The sequence below is a fragment of the Eleutherodactylus coqui genome, chromosome 4 (assembly GCF_035609145.1).
Source record: "Eleutherodactylus coqui strain aEleCoq1 chromosome 4, aEleCoq1.hap1, whole genome shotgun sequence".
NCBI lineage: Eukaryota > Metazoa > Chordata > Amphibia > Anura > Eleutherodactylidae > Eleutherodactylus > Eleutherodactylus coqui.
This window is the reverse complement of record NC_089840.1, coordinates 11,315,768-11,336,991: the sequence shown is the minus strand read 5'-3', so window position 1 is coordinate 11,336,991 and position 21,224 is coordinate 11,315,768. Positions and strand designations below refer to the sequence as shown.

Here is a 21,224-nt window from a genome sequence, read left to right as displayed (position 1 = left end):
CTTTCATTGATAAACCAAAATCCGAACGACCAGAAACCGTTACAGATGAAGCATCGGCACCCGCTGTTCTGCTCTCCTTCCGCAGATTTTGGTTTATCACGGAATTATTTGTATGTTTTTGCTTTCTAACATTCTACAGACTCAGGGGAATAAGAAATAAAGCATTTATCGGAATCTCAGCCTAAAGTTCCTTCTTAAGATGAACTCCTCCAGTCGCTGGTGAAGACGCTGAGTCCCAGACCTCTACATTGTAAATACTTTGTAATCAGTCGGCTAATAGCCCCTCTCCGATGAATGACCCGGAGCCGCCGCTCTCCAAGTGAATGGAAATTAGCATTAGAACACATTTTGTATGATGCTAAACCGTACAGAATGCGGCCATTTAATTGGGCGTTTGCTTTAGAAGCCGCTCTCCTCGCATTCGGCGATGGCGGCTAAAATCCAGGCGAAACCCCCGTTTACAGAGCGACATTTACTGCAGTTTATGGAATTCAGTGTACAGCAAGGAGTAAGTGGAAGAAACTATATACGGCACAGCTGGGAACCGGCCCCAGCGGCTTGTGACTTTTACAAGCGACTTTTAACCCCTTAGTGGCGCAGCCTATTTTGAGTTTAAGAACGCAACGATTTTTAGGGCGTTTCATCCTCACTTTTTAAAAGCCATAACTTTTTGACAATTGCGTTGACGCGGCCGTACGGGCGCGCTTCTGTAGTGCTTATTGGTAGCATTATCTGGGTGCTTCTAAAGCGCTGTACAACTTGTAATACATTGGTTTGGAGGGCAGGGAGAGAAGAACAGGGATTTTTGCCTTTGTTTTTTGCGTTTTTTTTTTTCTACAGCATGAATCATGTGATAATTTTTTCCGCCGGTTAGTATGATTTGCGAGACAAAGTGTAGTTTTTATTGGTACCATTTTGGGCTAAATGCAGCTTTTTGATCATTTTCAATGTGCTTTTTTGGGAAGCAAAATGAAGAAAATAAGCATTTTGGCTCAGTTTTTAAGGTTATTTTTACAGTTGTTGCCATCCAGGATAAATAGTGCGTTCAGTTTATTGTACAGATCGTTATGGAAGCGGAAATACCAAACATGCGTTTTTGTTTTTTGTGCTTATTTTTTTAAAAAGAGGGGAAAATGGGGAAAACGGTATTTTTACTACTATTTTTTACACTTCTATTAGACAAACACAGAAAATTGGTGGTCATGGAAGGACCCTGTGAAGGGAGACGTCGCTAACAAAGAACCATAGTGGCCCATCTTAGATTTATCCAAGACCACTTGGATGCAAAGGGAAATGTTCTATGGACGGTTGAGATAAAAGTGGAAGTTTATCACACAAATACACAATACTTGTGTGAAGTAAAAAGACGCTGCACAGCAACACCTAAACCTCATCCCAACTGCAAAGCCAGGTGCTGAGGGCATCATGATTTGGGGCTGTGGTGGAGGGGGCATGATGATTTGGGGCTGTGGTGGAGGGGGCATCCTGATTTGGGGCTGTGGTGGAGGGGGCCTCATGATTTGGGGCTGTGGTGGAGGGGGCATCCTGATTTGGGGCTGTGGTGGAGGGGGCATCATGATTTGGGGCTGTGGTGGAGGGGGCATCATGATTTGGGGCTGTGGTGGAGGGGGCATCATGATTTGGGGCTGTGGTGCAGGGGGCCTCATGATTTGGGGCTGTGGTGGAGGGGGCATCATGATTTGGGGCTGTGGTGGAGGGGGCATCATGCTTTGGGTTTGCTTTTCCCCTCAGGGTCTAATGTGAATCATACCATCTTACAGGAGTTGGGTTGTACCTCACAGTTGGATACTCCAGCACTTTCTGTGTAGAATACAGTGTTAAAACCAAGTTTAGTGTGATGTGAAGTAAATGTTATGATGTTATTGTTCATGTTCCTCACTAATGAAAGTAGACTGGTAATTGTCTCCACCCGTGGTGAGTACAGGTGTGCACCCTTCATAGGTGCGTTAAAGTAACCGTACAAGAGGAGAGAGTGGCTGTAGTTAGGACAGTCTAGTCCCGGAGTAAGTCTAGTCAAGACATCCCAAAGATGTAGAAGGTGGCCAGCAGCATACACAATGGGAAAATCCACACCTCCAAAGACTGGTATCAATACCATACGCACGCTATACAAGAGGGTTTCGACCAAAACCCACAAACTGTTTCCAAATAACAAAGAGTATAGCAGCATTGGGAGATGCAAAAATGGTCAGGTAGAAAAAACTTTATTACTCCATAAAAGTCACAAGCAGCGATGTTTCGACCCATGAAAGACCTATTTCACAATAGGAAGTATTTTCTACTTTACTATGTTTGCATCTCCCAGTGCTGCTTTACTCTTTGCTATTTTGGACATCCCAAAGATAGAGACGGTGAAAGAACATGGAGAACATCAGTAAAAGCCAGTGCAATCGGAAGGAGAACATCTGAAGGGCTTAGTCACACGTGTGCATCGGTGCCCGTGTTACTGCAGGAAGGAGACGGACGCACTTCAGGACGGACGTCTCTCTGCAGCGCCGGAGGAAAGAACATGTCACCGGCTTCATTGCTAGTCACGTGTTCTTTCTTCTGCGCTGCAGGGAGTCGTCCGTCCTGAAGTATGGCCGTCTTCTTCCTGCAGTAACAGCAGTCACACGGGTGCCGATGTGACTGAGCCCAAATTGTGCGTACTAAAGAACAAGAATTATTAGTGAAGACAGAAGAGAAAAAGAGAGAGCAGAAGGAAATTAAGTTGGCCAGACATAGGCACAGCCAGGAAGCAAACCTGGAAGGAAAAGCAATCCGTACAAATGCAGTTTCTTGTACAAATCCCCTGAGTTGAACGCAGAAGTAATTAATGGATGCAGGTGTGACTGGTTATTGTGAAGTCATCCAATGTAAACTGTATGCAACAAGTCAAGTTAACCCTCCTTCTGCTCTTGTGGAATAAAGTCTGTTTTGGTTTACTGTTATACCCGACTCCTGGAGTCCCTTCCTACCATCAATTACATCTACAACATCTGCACTGAGGTACCACACTAAGTACTCCAACGAGGACAGAGGTTTCCTCCCATTTTTGTTTAGTTCTCTAATTTTTGCACTTATTATTTTGCTCAGAACGGGTCCCTACCTGTACACGAGTTGGTGTCACAACAAGTCAACAGTTTTCCTTACTCGACTCCATGGGTAGCGCCCCACTGGGGTATCACCACCTTACCCTGCCCGCCACACATGAATTAAACCATAAGAATTGCCAAATTTACCACTGTGCATGCGGCAGACCGCGCCAGGTCACAAGCTTTCCACAGTTTAGGGGAGCAGCAGAGCCACCGTTGACTACCATCTCCTTCCCCACTGCTCGTCTTCCCTATCATTGGTTTGCGACCGGTCCTGTTCGCTGCATAAGGGCGGCTGTCCATGACCTCAAGTTAAAGAGACAAGAACAAGACAATGACTCAAAGCACAAAAGTAAATCAACTAAGGAATGGTCGAAGAAGAAGATTTGTATTCTGGAATGGCCAAGTCAGAGTCCTGACCTTAACCCTATCAGAATGCTGTGGTGTAAGAGGGGCAGTGGTGCTCGCTCACCTCTCTTACTGAAGCTGCTGCCAATCTAAGCTCTGAACCCTGTCAAACAGACAAGCATCATATAATAGGAAAGAGTTTCTGTTGTGCCCGTAGGAGAGAGTGTAGGGACTATGTTAGTGAGCCGAGGGCATCTAGGAAGACTTGCCCTAAAGGGATTGCCCAGTTGTAAACTATTGATGGCCTATACTCAGAATGGGTCATCAATAGTAGATTGGTGCTGGTCCCCCCACTAGTCAGCTGTTTATGTGGCTAGAGAGCTCATACACTGAGCTGATTTCTGCAGGAAGCACACAGCTCTGTCCCCTTTGCAGTGACCTGGTTTGGTATTGCAGGCTAAGCTCTCATTGAAGGGCATGGGAACCTACCTTGCAATACGAAGAATAGCCACTGCAGTGAAAGAGGAGCAGAAGTCATCTCAGTCCGTAAACACACTGGTCCTATGAACAGCTGATCGGTGGAGGTCCCATGTGACAGACCCCCACTGCTTTACTATTGATGACCTATCCAGAGGATACGCCACCAGTAGCTTATATCTGGACTGCGACTATGTGGGAGGCATATGGATGACACTATGGGTACATATGGCCGGTAGTGCTAAGGTTGTCATAGTCATATCATATATGGAGCATGTGATTGGTATAAGGGGAGCACGCGGATGACATCTATGGGGACATTCGTCACACATTCTGCATGATGGGGCTGGTACTTGAATATTACATGGTGGGGTATGTTGGCGGTACATTTCAATTTTATATTTCTTCAGCGTGGCCACCGTAAAAAAAACAAATCCCAGCATGCAACGCAGAACAATTGGTATGACCATAAAGCCGCGTTTCTGATTCTTGGAAGTGTCAGAGTTCGATCCTAATGGATCCAGTGAAACTCTGGGGATCTTGGTACCCGGCGGCCCCGGCAGATGGCCCAAGACTCGCACACCTAGCCTGACAAACAGAGACAAGACTAAATGTATCCCAGCGCTAATACCGAGAATCGGCTAAAACCCACAGCGGCGGGAGCTCAGGATGGAAAGTCTACAAGACATTTACATATTTACCTTGTGACGACTTCATCTGAATCCGGAGGAACGAGGGGCTCTTTCAGTCCTCCTTCTGTTTGTGTGTTTACTTGTGTTAAATAGATTATGTTAATCAGGCATATAAATTCATGCAACTGTTATCATGGCATTTTAATCAGAGCGGTTTTGCCACTGCAAGCCTTCATTAGAATTCTCCTAATCTCACTTGTTAGTGTAACAAACAGTAATAAATGCCGAGGAAACTTGGATTAAGTCACAGGCACCGAGACATTAAAGGAGGAATATGGAAATGTCTCAAATCTTTGCATTATTTATCTAAATGTCACGTAAACAGTTCAGGAATATCCAGCTCATTATAAGGATGTGGATCAGGGAGACCTAAAGACAGTAATTAGTTTTCCCATCTCGTGCCGCTACAATATGACTCTCATAAAACCATTGCAAGTTCTGTTTGTTTTATTTTTTTCGTAAAGACCAGGAAGATAATCCGATTCTGGAGCTTTCCGAATTATTTTAACTTGTTAGGTTCCAATTATAGGGCCTAAATTGGGCGTACTTGATTAGCTGGTCATACATTTGGGCGGCGTGCGGAGCCCCTACAAGGCAGCCATGCGCACTCTGCACACCGTTGGGCGACACTTTATTATAAAGCTATTCCCCAAAATGGCTAAAAACTTCCGTATAAAATCAAAGCCATTCAGAAAAGTCAGTACAAGAAGTGCCGGCCAGAGGGAACACCCCCCCCCCCCTCCACCCCATCATAAGATAAACAATATATATATTGCACCAGTGAGCAGTCTTCTGCTTGTGCAGGAAGCAGCAAGATAGTAACATACCAACACCAGAACAGCTCAGGGAATTATTACTGTACCACAACCAAGCTTCTAACATAAATACAGCACCAGAACCAAGCTTGGCGCATCGAAACAGCGCCAAAACAAAGCTCGTCACATAAAAACATCACCAGAACCAAGCTCATGACACAAATACAGCACCAGAGCCAAGCTCATAAGATAAATCCAGTACCAAGCCTATAACATACATTCAGCACAAGTACCAAGTTCAATATATAATTACAACACCAGAATCAATCTTGTTACCTAAATATAGCACCAGAAGCAAGCTCATGACATAAACACAGCACCGGAGTTTAGCTCAGTATATAGATACAGCACCAGAATCACCACAATCAATATCAGTATATAAATACAGAACCAAACCCATAACATAAATACTGTACCAGAACCAAGCTCAGTGTGTAAATACAAAAACAGAATCAAGCACAGTACATAAATACAGCCACACAACCAAGCTCATAACATAAATACAGTATCAGAACTAAGCAATTGTGTTGTGTGGGCGCCAACATGCTGACAGCAGTGCCTTAGAAAACCCGAATGAGGAGACAGAGTGAATGGACATCATCTGGCTGGGCAGACCTGAAGTGCGTGATTGCCTCCAGCCCCCATCTGGAGCTCCCATTGGCCCGTTTTCAGGCTTTTTTTTTCAGTGAAAGCCAGAAGTGGATTCAAAAAGAATGAGAACCATAAAGGATGGAAAGTTCTTCTTCCTGATGGATCCATTTCTGGCTTTAGTTTAAAAAACTGCATTAAAAACTGCCACAAAACCTTCCATGACACCAAAATAGAATGTTTGGACCCGGAGATGCAATGCAATTTTCAGTGCTTTAAAAAAATAATCATTTCTTCTTCTATGTAGAGTAACTGGGATGTCTTGTATTTTCCAAGGTAAGTTTTTAGTGGGGTATCAGTGGTCTATTAATGCAGTATCAGTGGCATATTAGTGGGGTATCAGAGGGGTATTAGTGGGGTATCAGTGGTGTATTAGTGGGGTATCAGAGGGATATTAGTGGGGTATCAGTGGTGTATTAGTGGGGTATCAGAGGGGTATTAGTGGGGTATCAGTAGTGTATTAGTGGGGTATTAGAGAGGTATTAGTGGGGTATCAGTAGTGTATTAGTGGGGTATCAGTGGTGTATTAGTGTAGTATCAGTGGTGTATTAGTGGGGTATCAGTAGTGTATTAGTGGGGTATCAGTGGTGTATTAGTGCAGTATCAGTGGTGTATTAGTGCAGTATCAGTGGTGTATTAGTGCAGTATCAGTGGTATATTAGTGTGGTATCAGTGGTGTATTAGTGTGATATCAGTTGCATATTAGTGGGGTGTCAGTAGTGTATTACTAGAGTTTTAGTGGGGTTATTAGTGAAGTATTAGTGGCATATTTGTGAGGGTATCAGTGGTGTATTCATGTGTATCAGTGGGGCATTAGTGGTGTATTAGTGGTGTATTAGTGGTGTATTATTGTGGTACTAGTGGAGTATCAGTAGCACATTAGTGAGGGTATAAATGGGATTTTTAGTAGTGTATTAGTGGTTTATTAGTGTGGTATTAGGGGAGTTTTAGTGGCATATTAGTGGGGCAACAGTAGTGTGTTAGTGGTGTATCAGTGGCGTACTAGTTGGGCATCAGTGGGGTATCAGTGGGGTATGGGTGGTGTGTTAGTGTTGTATTAGTGGCATACTAGTTGGGCATCAGTGGGGTATGGGTGGGGTATTAGTGGTGTATCAGTGGCATACTAGTTGGACATCAGTGGGGTATTAGTGGTGTATCAGTGGCATACTAGTTGGGCGTCAGTGGGGTATGGGTGGTGTGTTAGTGTTGTATCAGTGGCATACTAGTTGGGCATCAGTGGGGTATGGGTGGGGTATTAGTGGTGTATCAGTGGCATACTAGTTAGACATCAGTGGGGTATTAGTGGTGTATCAGTGGCATACTAGTTGGGCGTCAGTGGGGTATGGGTGGTGTGTTAGTGTTGTATCAGTGGCATACTAGTTGGGCATCAGTGGGGTATGGGTGGGGTATTAGTGGTGTATCAGTGGCATACTAGTTGGGTATCAGTGGGGTATGGGTGGGGTATTAGTGGTGTATCAGTGGAATACTAGTTGGGCATCCGTGGGGTATGGGTGGGGTATTAGTGGTGTATCAGTGGAATACTAGTTGGGCATCCGTGGGGTATGGGTGGGGTATTAGTGGTGTATCAGTGGCATACTAGTTGGGCGTCAGTGGGGTATGGGTGGTGTGTTAGTGGTGTATCAGTGGCATACTAGTTGGGTATCAGTGGGGTATGGGTGGTGTGTTAGTGGTGTATCAGTGGCATACTAGTTGGACATCAGTGGGGTATGGGTGGGGTATTAGTGGTGTATCAGTGGAATACTAGTTGGGCATCCGTGGGGTATGGGTGTATCACATTTATTCTTCTCTTTGCTACATCTGACGTGATATCAAACACGTGTTCATATTGGGGTCCATTTATTGTGGCATTCTGCTGTAAGTTGGACAAATCATTTCAGACAAATTTACTGCTGATTTGCCCCAAATAGCGCAGATATTCCGCCTTTCTCTCCACTTTTAAGTGCGTCCAGGAAAGGAGTCGGTCTGAGTGCAGCGCGGTTTTTGGACAGATTTAAGAATTGCAAGTTTTTTAAAAGTCCCAAAATTGATGCCAATCTCCCTGCGGTGCCGGCGATGTACAAAGTGACTCCACAGCATTTAGAAGATGCAACATATGTGTCCGCCTCACGGCACATGGGATTCATTTGTGCCATTTTTAACTGGAGAAGGAAAGAAAAACTTCCAGAAAAGTGTCATCAAGAACTCCTCTAATGATGAATCCCCCACGGGGTGCCGGATAGATTGTAAGCTTTGGGACCACAAAAGCTTTTAATTACTTTATTCCACCTCCTCGTATCGATCAGAAAAAGTTGTAGGTAACTTTACAAATGATGAAACAGCAGAAAATACAATTGCATGGATCAGTCCTATCATCCATTCCTCTATAGGATCCACTAATTACATAAAACCACATATATTACCCCCAAAATAAGACAGTGTCTTATATTAATTTTTGTTCAAAAAGGTTTAACTTTTTTACATGTATAGCTGCCTGAACACTGTTTAAATTGACTTTTTAAATTAACTGTTGGCAGGGCTTAATTTTGGAGTAGGGCTTATATTTCAAGCATCCTCAAAAAGCCTGAAAAATCATTTTGCATCCTCAAAAATTCTGGAAAATCATGCTATGTCTTATTTTCAGGGAAACGGGGTAGTTAATGTAGTTACTGACAGACAATATGACACCATTTCCCTTTTTTGCATGGTATTTGTCTCCGTCCTTCTGGTTGGCTGATTAATATTTTGTCTCTAAAAGTCAATTTTACTGCAGATTTAGTAAAAAAGTCCACATACTAATACTTTGGTTTTGGCATCTGTTCCTGTCTGTTGTCAGAAGGTTGCACATTGATTAAATTAGGCTTTTATGTAAATGTGCTTTATTTATTTTAGTTTTTTTTAGTAATGTTGGTGTTTTGTGGTATTTCACATCCCCCCTTCTGCACAGCCGGGAACAGAGAACACAGCAGTCCTGGTCGCCTTTGTCGCTTTTCCCTCAGCTGCAGCTTTGTGAACTCCAGGGCTTACGGTTTTATGTTGGCACCCTGGGGCTTAACAAAGACCCCCAACGCTGTCCAATATTGGTAACAGTTGGGGCGCCATCAGATACCTGCGTATGTTATCTGCCCAGGCAATGAATATCCTACAAACACGACAGCACATGATAGTGTTAAACAATAGCTGAGGCTAAAGTCACACGGAATGGACTTCGGCGCGGATCCACGGCAAAACCTGCACCCATATCTGCATAACAAACTACTAACTACTTGTAACATGCAAATTGTGATGCAGATTTCACTCTTTCGTTTGAAAAGCTCCTGAAAATCTGCAGCATAAAGTCCCATTCTGTGGATTTACAATCTGCACCGCCGGTTGGTTTGCGCTGCGGACTTTCTCTGCAGCTTGTGGGAGAGAGTTCTTGAAGCTGATCCGCACTGCTGGCGTTGTGTAACACCAGGGAGGGTCTTCCTCATCAGCACCAGGAACAGCTCCGCTTACGGCACCTCCATGCAGAGAGCAGACTAAGGTTCTGTTTGTATCACGGCTTCCCTCAGAGCTGCACTTCAGGGGTAACTCTGCACATTGGCCCCAGATGAAAGGCTCTAGGCTCCGCCGCCGCACAGGCATAAAGCCATAGGAATCACCAATAAACTCCCACACTAAAAACCTTTTTTTTTGCAGTTTTCCTCTGTATACCACAGTGCAACAGACTACTCTTTTCCATACAGTCTCTGTTGATGTGAACCTGCTTGGTAGGAACTCATCCATTGGGCAAAGGGGATCTATGGATTCATTTGGTCTATTCACCAAGTAGATACATGGAGGGATGGGGGGGGGGGGAGGGGTGATATTACATAACTTTGAACAAAACTTTGGCTGCAAATTTAGAAGCATCAGTATTGTTCATTAGATGGATGTATCATACTCAACCCCATAAAGACCCCACATATGCCTTTTTATGGGGTCTTATTCTGAATTATGTGCCTTTTTATGGCACTACATCAGAATCCTGGCACCAGACACCTTTGCCAGGGAAGCGGGGGCTCAGGCTGTCTGATGGTCAGTGATACCGCTGAACCCCCCTGTTCAATGCTTTACACAATAAGGTCAGTGTGAACATGGCATGTGCAGGGCTGACAGAGGGAGGGGGTTCCCTCTGCCACCCATCGGCCCCCACAATGTGATTGCAGAGTCAGGATGGGTTGTTACGGCACCCGGAGGCTTGAAGATGGCCTCTGGGTCTGCCAGCTAAGGTGGCCTATGACGCCCCTGGCTAAACCCCATGGGCTTTATATTGCACTGTAATACTGAAGTATTGTAGTATATTATACCAGCAATCTAAAGTGGTGAAATTTAAGATCCCTAGTTCGACAAAAGTAAAAAATAAGAAAAAAGTGAAAGGTAAAAATAAACAACTCAAAACCCCACTTTTCCAACCTTAGTATCTAAAAGAAATATACTCACACAGGTCTCCCCACACAAATTTGGTATTGCCACGTTCATAATGATCCATGCAAAACAGTAAAGATGTTATTAAACCCACGCAATCTGTGAAAAAAATGCAAAAAACCTGGAGAAAATAACTCATTTTGCCTATCTTGCTTAACAAAAAACGAAATAGCAACAAATGTTTAAAAAAAAGTGATCAGGTGCTCAGAGGGTAAAGTGCGGACAGATGCAGGAATGAATGCACCTACTGTTGTGGGGGGTCCCCCTCCTAGAGACCCCCCAAAGGGCGATTTTCAGCCAAAGTCTTAAGTTGAGAAAGCATTTTAATATTCTAAATGAGACGAATAAAAAACAGGTAGAGAAGGCAGAATCCAAGGAGTGCGATTTACAACGAGTTTCGGGGCTGCTCTGGGCCTGTTGGCAAGCATATATATTCATTAAAGGGGAGGGCGCACCAAAAAACGAAATAGAACACATTTAATAAGTCATCTGGAACAAAAAATGGTTTCTGAATGCAACGATAAAAAAAAATACTTTTTTTTTTTTGCTTTTTTTAACTGAAAAAGTTGTAAAAAAAATGATCTAACTTTCATATCAGCTGCAGAATTAATTTATTATATTATTGATTCCGCACGGTGAACGCCATTAAGAAGAAAAAAAACTTGCCAGAATTGCAGATTTTGTTAATATTGCTTCTAGAAAAAACTAAATAAAAACTGATCAAAATATTTTATGTTCTCAAAAACTGGATAAATGAAGACTGGAGTTCATCCAGCAGAAAACAAGCCCTCATGGAGCTCCGCGGACGGAAGCTACGAGTGTTCTGGTTCTTGGAATGCGGCGACATAAAAGTAAATTAACAAATAATAATAATTTTGTGTACAAAAATAGCAAAACATGAACAGACTGTACAAATTTGGTATCGCCATAGTCGCGGCGACAGGATTTAAAGGAATTAACTTATAATGGATGTCTTCTCTAAGTCTGTTCGTAAGAGAGCGGGGAGGTTTTTTTTTCGGCATTCAACACAGAACAGGAAGTGTCAGACTATTATTAGGTTTAGTGGTCAGTGTGCAGGGAGGGGAGGAGGTGAGTTGTAATATCCCCTATTGTGAATGGTGGATCCTATGTTACCTATACACAGGTGTCTGGGTGGGAAAACTGCAGGATTTCAGGATTTTTTTCAAAAGAAGATGGTGATTGATTTTTTTTTAAACCTAAAATTCCTTTAAAATATGTTTGACATAAAAACTTGAATTACACAAGAGATCATTCCCCAAGATAGATAGATAGATAGATAGATAGATATGAGATAGATAGATAGATAGATAGATAGGTAGATATGAGATAGATAGATAGATAGATAGATAGATAGATAGATAGATAGATAGATAGATAGATAGATAGATATGAGATAGATAGATAGATAGATAGATGATAGATATTAGATAGATAGATATGAGATAGAAAGATAGATAGATAGATAGGAGATAGATAGATAGATATGAGATAGACAGATGGATAGATAGATAGATAGATAGATAGGAGATAGATAGATAGATAGATAGATAGATAGATAGATAGATAGATATGAGATAGATAGATAGATAGATAGATAGATAGATAGATAGATAGATAGATAGATAGATAAATAGATAGATAGATAGATAGATAGATAGATAGATAGATATGAGATAGATAGATAGATAGATAAATAGATAGATAGATAGATATGAGATAGATAGATAGATAGATGATAGATAGATATGAGATAGATAGATAGATAGATAGATAGATAGATAGATAGATAGATATGAGATAGATAGATAGATAGATAGATAGATAGATAGATGATAGATATTAGATAGATAGATATGAGATAGAAAGATAGATAGATAGATAGGAGATAGATAGATAGATATGAGATAGACAGATGGATAGATAGATAGATAGATAGATAGATAGATAGATAGATAGGAGATAGATAGATAGATAGATAGATAGATAGATAGATAGATATGAGATAGATAGATAGATAGATAGATAGATAGATAGATAAGAGATAGATAGATAGATAGATAGATAGATAGATAGATAGATAGATAGATAGGAGATAGATAGATAGATAGATAGATAGATAGATAGATAGATAGATATGAGATAGATAGATAGATAGATAGATAGATAGATAGATAGATAGATAGATAGATATGAGATAGATAGATATGAGATAGATAGATAGATAGATAGATATGAGATAGATAGATAGATAGATAGATAGATATGAGATAGATAGATAGATAGATAGATATGAGATAGATAGATAGATAGATAGATAGATAGATATGAGATAGATAGATAGATAGATAGATAGATAGATAGATAGATAGGAGATAGATAGATATGAGATAGATAGATAGATAGATAGATAGATAGATAGATAGATAGATAGATAGATATGAGATAGATAGATAGATAGATGATAGATATGAGATAGATAGATAGATAGATAGATAGATAGATAGATAGATAGATAGATTGATAGATATGAGATAGATAGATAGATAGATAGATAGATAGATAGATAGATAGATAGATAGATATGAGATAGATAGATAGATAGGTAGATAGATATGAGATAGATAGATAGATAGATAGATAGATAGATAGATAGATAGATAGATAGATAGATAGATATGAGATAGATAGATAGATAGGAGATAGATAGATAGATAGATAGATAGATAGATAGATAGATAGATAGATAGGAGTTAGATAGATAAATAGATATGAGATAGATAGATAGATAGATATGAGATAGATAGATAAATAAATAGATAGATAGATAGATATGAGATAGATAGCTAGCTAGATGGTAGATAGATAGATAGATAGATAGATAGATAGGTGGATAGATAGATAGATAGATAGATAGATAGGAGATACATAGATAGATAGATAGATAGATAGATAGATAGATAGATAGATAGATATGAGATAGATAGATAGATATTAGATAGATAGATAGATATGAGATAGATAGATAGATAGATAGATAGATAGATATGAGATAGATAGATAGATAGATAGATATGAGATAGGTAGATAGATATGAGATAGATAGATAGATAGATAGATAGATAGATAGATAGATAGATAGATAGATAGATATGAGATCGAGAGATAGATAGATAGATATGAGATAGATAGATAGATAGATAGATAGATAGATAGATAGATAGATATGAGAGAGATAGATAGATAGATAGATAGATAGATAGATATGAGATAGATAGATAGATAGATAGATAGATAGATAGATATGAGATAGATGTGAGATAGATATGAGATAGATAGATAGATAGATAGATAGATAGATAGATAGATAGATATGAGAGAGATAGATAGATAGATAGATATGAGATAGATCATTTTACCCTTGACAACAATGAGTGATATGTGAGCAGACCTTATATACTCGCCAAGGCCACCGACCACAAGTCACTTCCTTCATGGCTTAGATACTGCCGACCTCAAAAGTATGAGATTCTCATAATAATGTGACTGGACTGTATGTAATATGCAGGGAACAGTGTCAAATAAAGAAGTGAGCCATACTCATCTGCTTAAATGGCTCCTGGTTTATCTCCGCAGCCCCAGTCCCGCTGCTATGATCCCAGGGGAAGCTGCAGCCACCACTTCCCATCCATTGTTATCATGACTGTTCAGCTAATCACACGTTTCAGCAGTCATATGCCTGTCATTGGTTTAATGCTCATGTGTACAATGAACACCATGTGTCCACTGCGCAAGTTTAAAGTTTTGAAGGAGGTCATTAGGACTTTTTTATTTCACATCATTTTACTATTTAGAAAACTTTTACGGTGGATGGGAGGGTTTTCTTGTTTTTCTTCTTCTCGTGCCCTAGGGTTAAGGTTTCTGGGAAGGCTGGGTAGGTAATTTGTATGCTAATTTATTACTTTTTGTCTGTTGGCGGTATGTTCATTGGTGCGATAAAAGATAAAAATCGAAAAAGAAAAGCTTTAGAACTGAACAAAATGTTTTTTTATTACCTCTAGTTGCCACAAGGTGGCGCGTTCATGCAATAATCCAAGAGAAATATTACTTTGTAATTAATGGTTTTTTCAGTTGTTTTTCGATCATTTCACTTCGGATATCAGATGCAGTCATTTTTGAAAGCCTTAAAAATAGATTGTTATTTGAAGAGGCACAAACTGATTCTAGACAAATGGCACAGAACAAGATGAGTGTGAAAACATTAGTGTACAGCGGTGGGATCCATAAAGCTGCCTATTGTGAAACAGAAGGAATTTAGGCCCTTTCATAAGGAACGATTATTGTTTAAAAAGTTATTTAAACAAGCAAAAATGAACAATAATTGTTCAGTGTAAACGCAGCCAAGGATCAAACCGCAAATGATACATTGTTTGATTTTTGTTTAGCATTTATTTTATTCAGGCATGAAAATCATCGTTGGCTCATTCATAATCGTTCAGTTTAAATAGCAATAATTCAGTCGTTCTCATTCACTTATACAGTGAATGTGAACGACTGAACGATTTCCCGTATGAACGAGCCAACGATATATCTGCCTGTATAAACAGGCTGCCCGAGCGAACTCTGACATCGTTTGCTCATTCGCTCGTTCAAATAATACATCATTTGGTATAAATGGACCTTTAGTCATGTTAAATGTATTTCTTTGCTTACTTTACAATCATTCACAATGTCAGTGACCTCAGTGATGGGTGATGGTAAGACTGTGGATATTAGTAAAGCATAAGAGCTGTGGGCTGCTGTTAGTGATGTGTGCCTCTCTGCAGCACTAACCTGTGCCACTAGAAAGTATTACAAGTCTGCCTTTCCATGGGGGTCATGGAGAAAATGTGATTTTCACTATAACAATAAAAGTGGTGAAGAATGGAAAATTAAAGTTACACTTTGTGGAAAGTCAGGTCCCTTTTCCTGATACAGATGCATTGATTTGTGACCACCTATAGTACATCCCCTCAGCCTGTCCTGTGTATGTCTTCTCAACAACCAGAAATACCTGTCCTAGACATGTAGAATAAATCTCCTGCTCATCCGGAGCAACCTATCCTATACATCCTACATTATAAATAATTATATTATATATCATCATCATCATCCTCACCCTGAACTGCCTGACCTATGCCTCCTACAATATATGTATCATCATCATCTTCATCATTCTGAGCTTCCTGTCCTATGCAACCTACAATATATATACAGTATTGTCATCATCATCATCATCATCATCCAGAGGAGCCTGTCCTGTACATGCTATAGTATGCAGTATGTATATCTTCATCATCATCCAGATCAGGCTTCCCTGTACATGTTGTCGCACGTCCTCTTTGTATATCACATATTGTATCGGGATACAACTGTGTGATTTCCCTCCTTCTACAAGTGCCTAATATACTGCAGTGCCTTAAACCCATCTACAGAGGAGCGGATGCGGCACTATGTCATCACCAACCTCATTTCTGAGACTTCCCAATGAGAGAAAGTTGTGTTATAACTAAATCCATTCTCATCCTACCTCCTGACGGTTTCTATATCATTCTAAAAGTCATTTTGCAATCAACAGCTGTGCCATTAATTAACGGTAAGAATAGAGAAGATATGAGAAAGTTATTCTAGTGACCGAAAATAAAATTAGCATTAGCAGTCTTAGGAAGTATTAATATATGTGTGGGAAAATACAGTTAAAGGTATGATAATAATTTAAACGTTATATAAAACAATAATTGAATCTATAACAAGAGCATAAAATAACATAATGATACATAATAGTAGTCCTCATAAAGACATATTACACATAAAGCATAAAAATATTTGTTTGCAATAGACTATTGACAGAACAATTGCCCTGATCATTTATTATATGATTGTAATACCAAGATGATACAAATGTAATACATAGTAATATAACAATAGTGAAAAGAAGTATATAGAATCCTAACATAAAATACAATGACTAATATAGGAATGGTACTAGAACTGTTAATGATTTACTACTTAGGATTTGTTGGTTGAACTTTTCTGGCAGAGTCCCAATAAGGGCAGAGTCCCTGGCACTGGCACAGGGGCATCATTAATTAGGAGGATGGCAGAGGATGATGAGGGTACAGCCGTTGTACCAGCAGCAGTTCCTCTACAGATACACATGTAATAACGAATGACTGGGCTGCAGGGACAGCTGGCTGCACATCACACAATGACTGCACTGTGACATCAGGGGACTACAGCCCCCAGCATCCTCACTACCTCCTACAAGTCCTGCGCGCAGTATACAGGTGCAGCAAATACACTCTTACCAATGATACATACATATAAAATATACACATATAGCCCACTTCACAGAGCTATTTATTGTTTAGTATAATTTCAATTAAATTAAGTGATTTAAATAAAATAGTTTTATTGCTTGAAATTTTCCTGATTAATTGAAGATAATAATGATGGTAACTCATAGAACTGTCATCTAATCATCATCATCATCAACAACAATGTTATGTTACACTTTTGTAACCAATTACTGTTACTGGCCTGTATATAGTTGTGTCTTGTCACTGATCACTATTATTCTATATTTATTCGTTTCACTTTATACTGATGGGATGCATACAGAAAGTTTCCGGAAAATGTCTAATAATATACTTTTAATATGATATAACAGTGCAGAGCTCTTGGACCTGATTCGTTGGCTCTGATATAACTGCTGTGTCTCATAATGCAGAAAGTTTACAGCGTATCACCAGAAGTCCTAACACATAGCAAACTCAGCTCTGCTACGTGTTTCTAAAGACAAAACTGAGTTTAACATTAAACAGAGCTCCTTGCGATTATCAATCTGTAGAATCAGTATATTTGGAGTGCTGCCTCTTCTCTATTATCTATCTATCTATCTATCTATCAATCATCTACAAATATATGTAATATCTATATATCATCAGATAAAGATATACAATCAGATAAAGTTATCTTTCAGTTATATCTGTCTGTTAATGTATGTATTATGTAGCTAGTTACCATCTATCCCTTAGCTATCTATTTATCTATCTATCTATCTCCTATCTATCTATCTATCTATCTATCTATCTATCTATCTATCTATCTATCTCCTATCTATCTATCTATCTCATATCTATCTATCTCATATCTATCTATCTATCTATCTCATATCTATCTATCTATCTCTTATCTATCTATTTATCTAGCTATCTCTTTTCTTTTAAACTATCTGATTCAATTACTACTTATATATGTAATATCTATCTTATATCTTGCACATTGTCTAGCTATATATTTCCTATCTATCTATCTATCTATCTATCTATCTATCTATCTATCTATCTCTCTATCTAATCTCCACAGTCTGATGGACTGCCCATTCCTTCAGTGCCCTGGTCTTGTGATGTAGTGATAGCACTATAGTGTGGAGTGCTCAGCATTGTGCACAGTGAGTGTTTGCTCTTCGGCCCAGCCATGTGCTGCTGTTTGCTCTGGGCTATCTACAATGTTATTGTTATACTGAGGGTTTTGTTTGCAGGGAGCAGCTGTCATTGTGTTGGATGCTGTCATGCTGATCACCCAGGCCAGTGACATCACGCCTGCTTCCCTTCCTGATTGGCTGTCAGCACCCCCCTTTCAGGACAATGACATTGTTCTACTGTTCTGCCTATAAAGCCAGAGGCTCCCAGCCCTAAGCCACAGAGCTGAGTCCCAGCAGACAAGGACTGTGTGCCTGTTATCAGTCTCCTATAGCAGAGCTGCTGCTGCTGCTCCCTGCAACATCCAAGTAAGTTATTGCAGACACCCACCCAGGACTGTGCACCCCTGTGCAACCCTCACACCTCATACACCTGTATTATATAGCCCTAAGGGGTTAACGCAACTATTCCTTCTCTCATACAGTATATTTGTTATGCAGAAATGATTTCCCGATTTGCAGAGCTGATAGATTACTGATTTATGACGATAATTTGTGCATGGTTAATTGGAATTGACGGAAAGGATGTGGATTATTTGTAGTAGTGTTATAGGAGAAGTAGTAATAACAGTCATAGTAGTAGGAAATTATTATTATTTTTATTCCTAATGCTTTGTGATAGTAAATCATGGGTTTTTAGTTAAGCCTTATTATAGAAAGTAACTTTTTTCCTATATAGTAATATAATACTGTAGTATTGTATAAATTAGTAGCAATAAAAGTAATTATTAGTAATAAAGTTACATTGAAAATAGTCATTTTATGTCCAGGCTAGAAGAAACTAGAATACTGTATTTGGAGTGGGACGAGCTGTGTACAGGTGGCCGGGACCTTATGGCAGTGCATCCTTATACAGCGGAGTTATATCGTGCTCCAATACGGATGTAACAGAGGTTATACATAACTATCCATGTGGATTAATAGAGATTGAGATTAATTAAAAGAAATGGCAATTATCAGATATCCAAAAATAGAAGAAACTTGAATTCTGTATTTTGAGTGGGACAAGCTGTGCCCGTGTGGCCCTGACCGAATTGCCACGCATTATCATATCCTTATATAGTACAGCTGATTTATATGGTGTAGCAGAGATAATATGTAGCAAATCATCCATGTTGATTAATAGAGATTGGGATTAATTCATCGAAATTGCAATTAATAGACATTCAGATTATTAACGCAGGCGGTTGGACTAATAGAAGTATATGAACAATGAAAACAGCAAACAATAAAGAGAAATGAGCAGCTCTAAAAGAGGCAATCATACTTATAGAGGAGTGTTGTACATTATATATTCATCACCGATCTAATCGTATCGCATCTACCCCCACAGGTCTTTTGTACCCTCCTGATGGATTCAGACGCCAGCCTGGGCTCCAGCCGAGCCTCCTCGCCGGAGGTGGATGATATTTTCTTGCACTCTCGGAAAGGAGGCGGCTTCTCGGCAGCTGTGTCCTCTTCCACCATGAGCGACTCCCCCGCGGAGCTGAGCGCGGAGCTGCGCAACGCAATGGCCATGGCTGCGGCTGCCGGAGATAAACTAGGCGCCTTCAAGGCGGCGGCTGCCGCAGCGGCAGCAGCTGCAGCCAAGAAGGACAAGAAGCAGATGAGCGAGCCTGAGTTGCAGCAATTGAGACTGAAAATCAACAGCCGGGAGCGCAAGAGGATGCACGATCTGAACATCGCCATGGACGGTTTGCGGGAGGTGATGCCCTATGCTCATGGACCCTCAGTGCGGAAACTCTCCAAGATTGCCACCCTGCTCCTGGCACGTAACTATATCCTTATGCTCACCAACTCCTTGGAGGAGATGAAGCGCCTCGTCAGTGAGATCTATGGGGGCCACCACCACCACGCAGCAGCAGCCGCCGCGGCGGCAGCAGCCTATCATCCCTCAGCCTGTGGGGCAATGGCCCATGGACCTTCTCTCTCTGGACATCCAGTTGGGCACTCCGTGCATCCCTTATTGCCACCCACAGCTGCCACCCTAGCCACTGGCATCTCCTCAGTCAGGGCTGCTCCACCACCACCACCTCCTCCAGTACCTCCAGTTTCACATCCAGCTTCTCATGGGCTACTGAAATCTCCAAGCCCTGCTTCTGCGCCTCTTGGTGGGGCTTTTCCACATTGGAGTGGGATGCCATGCCCCTGCAGTATGTGCCAGGTGCCCTCTGCAGCTCACCATCATGTAAGCGGTGCCAGTTTATCCAGGCTGAGCGCAGACACTAAATGACTAGATGAGAGGAGGCTCTGGTACCAGGAGAAGACTCTGCTGTCACATCTTCTAGGAGATGTGTAGATCAATCACATGTAGCATCAGAGGGGATAAGTGACCCCTCATATCGCAAGAGACGCCCTATCTGCTCTGGTGACCCTGACTGATCCAAGAACAGACCCAGACTCCTGAACTCATGTTATAAAGTGGTATTCAATGGGCAATGATCTAAACAACTGAGAAATGTTGAGGTGCCCACAGAGGAGACCCAACTGACTGTTTACAAGCGTTTTATACATTCCATCTATCTATCTATCTATCTATCTATCTATCTATCTATCTATCTATCTATCTATCTATCTATCTATCTATCTACCTATCTCATATCTATCTATCTGTCATCTATCTATCTCTCTATCTCCTATCTATCTATCTGTCTATCTATCTATCTATCTATCTATCTATCTATCTATCTCTCTATCTCCTATCTATCTATCTATCTATCTATCTATCTATCTATCTATCTATCTATCTATCTATCAACCATCGATCTATCTATCCACCTTTCATTAGACTTTCTCTACGCAGAGATCCCCTTTAATTATCTTCCTATGTTAGATTAACCCTTTAACAACCATAGCCCAGGTGACCAGATCTTACTGTAAATATATAAATATTATATCTATATATTATTTAACATTCCTCAATGTTTGTGTAATTAATAGAATTTTGTTACTTTTTGGCCACTGACTTTTTTTGTGTTGAGAATATTTTCATGTTTTTTTTCCTTTGTGTTAAATGATTGGACTCCTCTTTCACAGAGTTTAGGGAGCCATGTAAGCACAAGCTCCTGACACTTGTACATACATACAAGGTAGTTCTTCATGTTATATGGATTGTCCCTCAATGCTTATTTTGCTTCACTCGCTGCTGGCTTTGTCTGGGGGC

The 21,224-nt window shown here is 40.5% G+C and overlaps 1 protein-coding gene across 1 annotated transcript; it reads left to right on the top strand.

Moving 5' to 3' along the window:
• Nucleotides 1–18,299: 18,299 nt before the first annotated feature.
• OLIG2 (oligodendrocyte transcription factor 2) lies at nt 18,300–20,662 on the top strand. The gene is made up of 2 exons (XM_066598526.1): nt 18,300–18,370; nt 19,395–20,662. Exon 2 carries the CDS (start codon nt 19,413–19,415, stop codon nt 20,292–20,294), a length of 882 nt encoding a protein of 293 aa, XP_066454623.1. The 5' UTR covers nt 18,300–18,370; nt 19,395–19,412; the 3' UTR covers nt 20,295–20,662.
• Nucleotides 20,663–21,224: the final 562 nt, after the last annotated feature.

What these genes read in the sequence shown, in the direction of transcription:
- OLIG2 (XM_066598526.1), top strand. Translation starts at nt 19,413, where the DNA reads ATGGATTCAGACGCCAGCCTGGGCTCCAGCCGAGCCTCCTCGCCGGAG.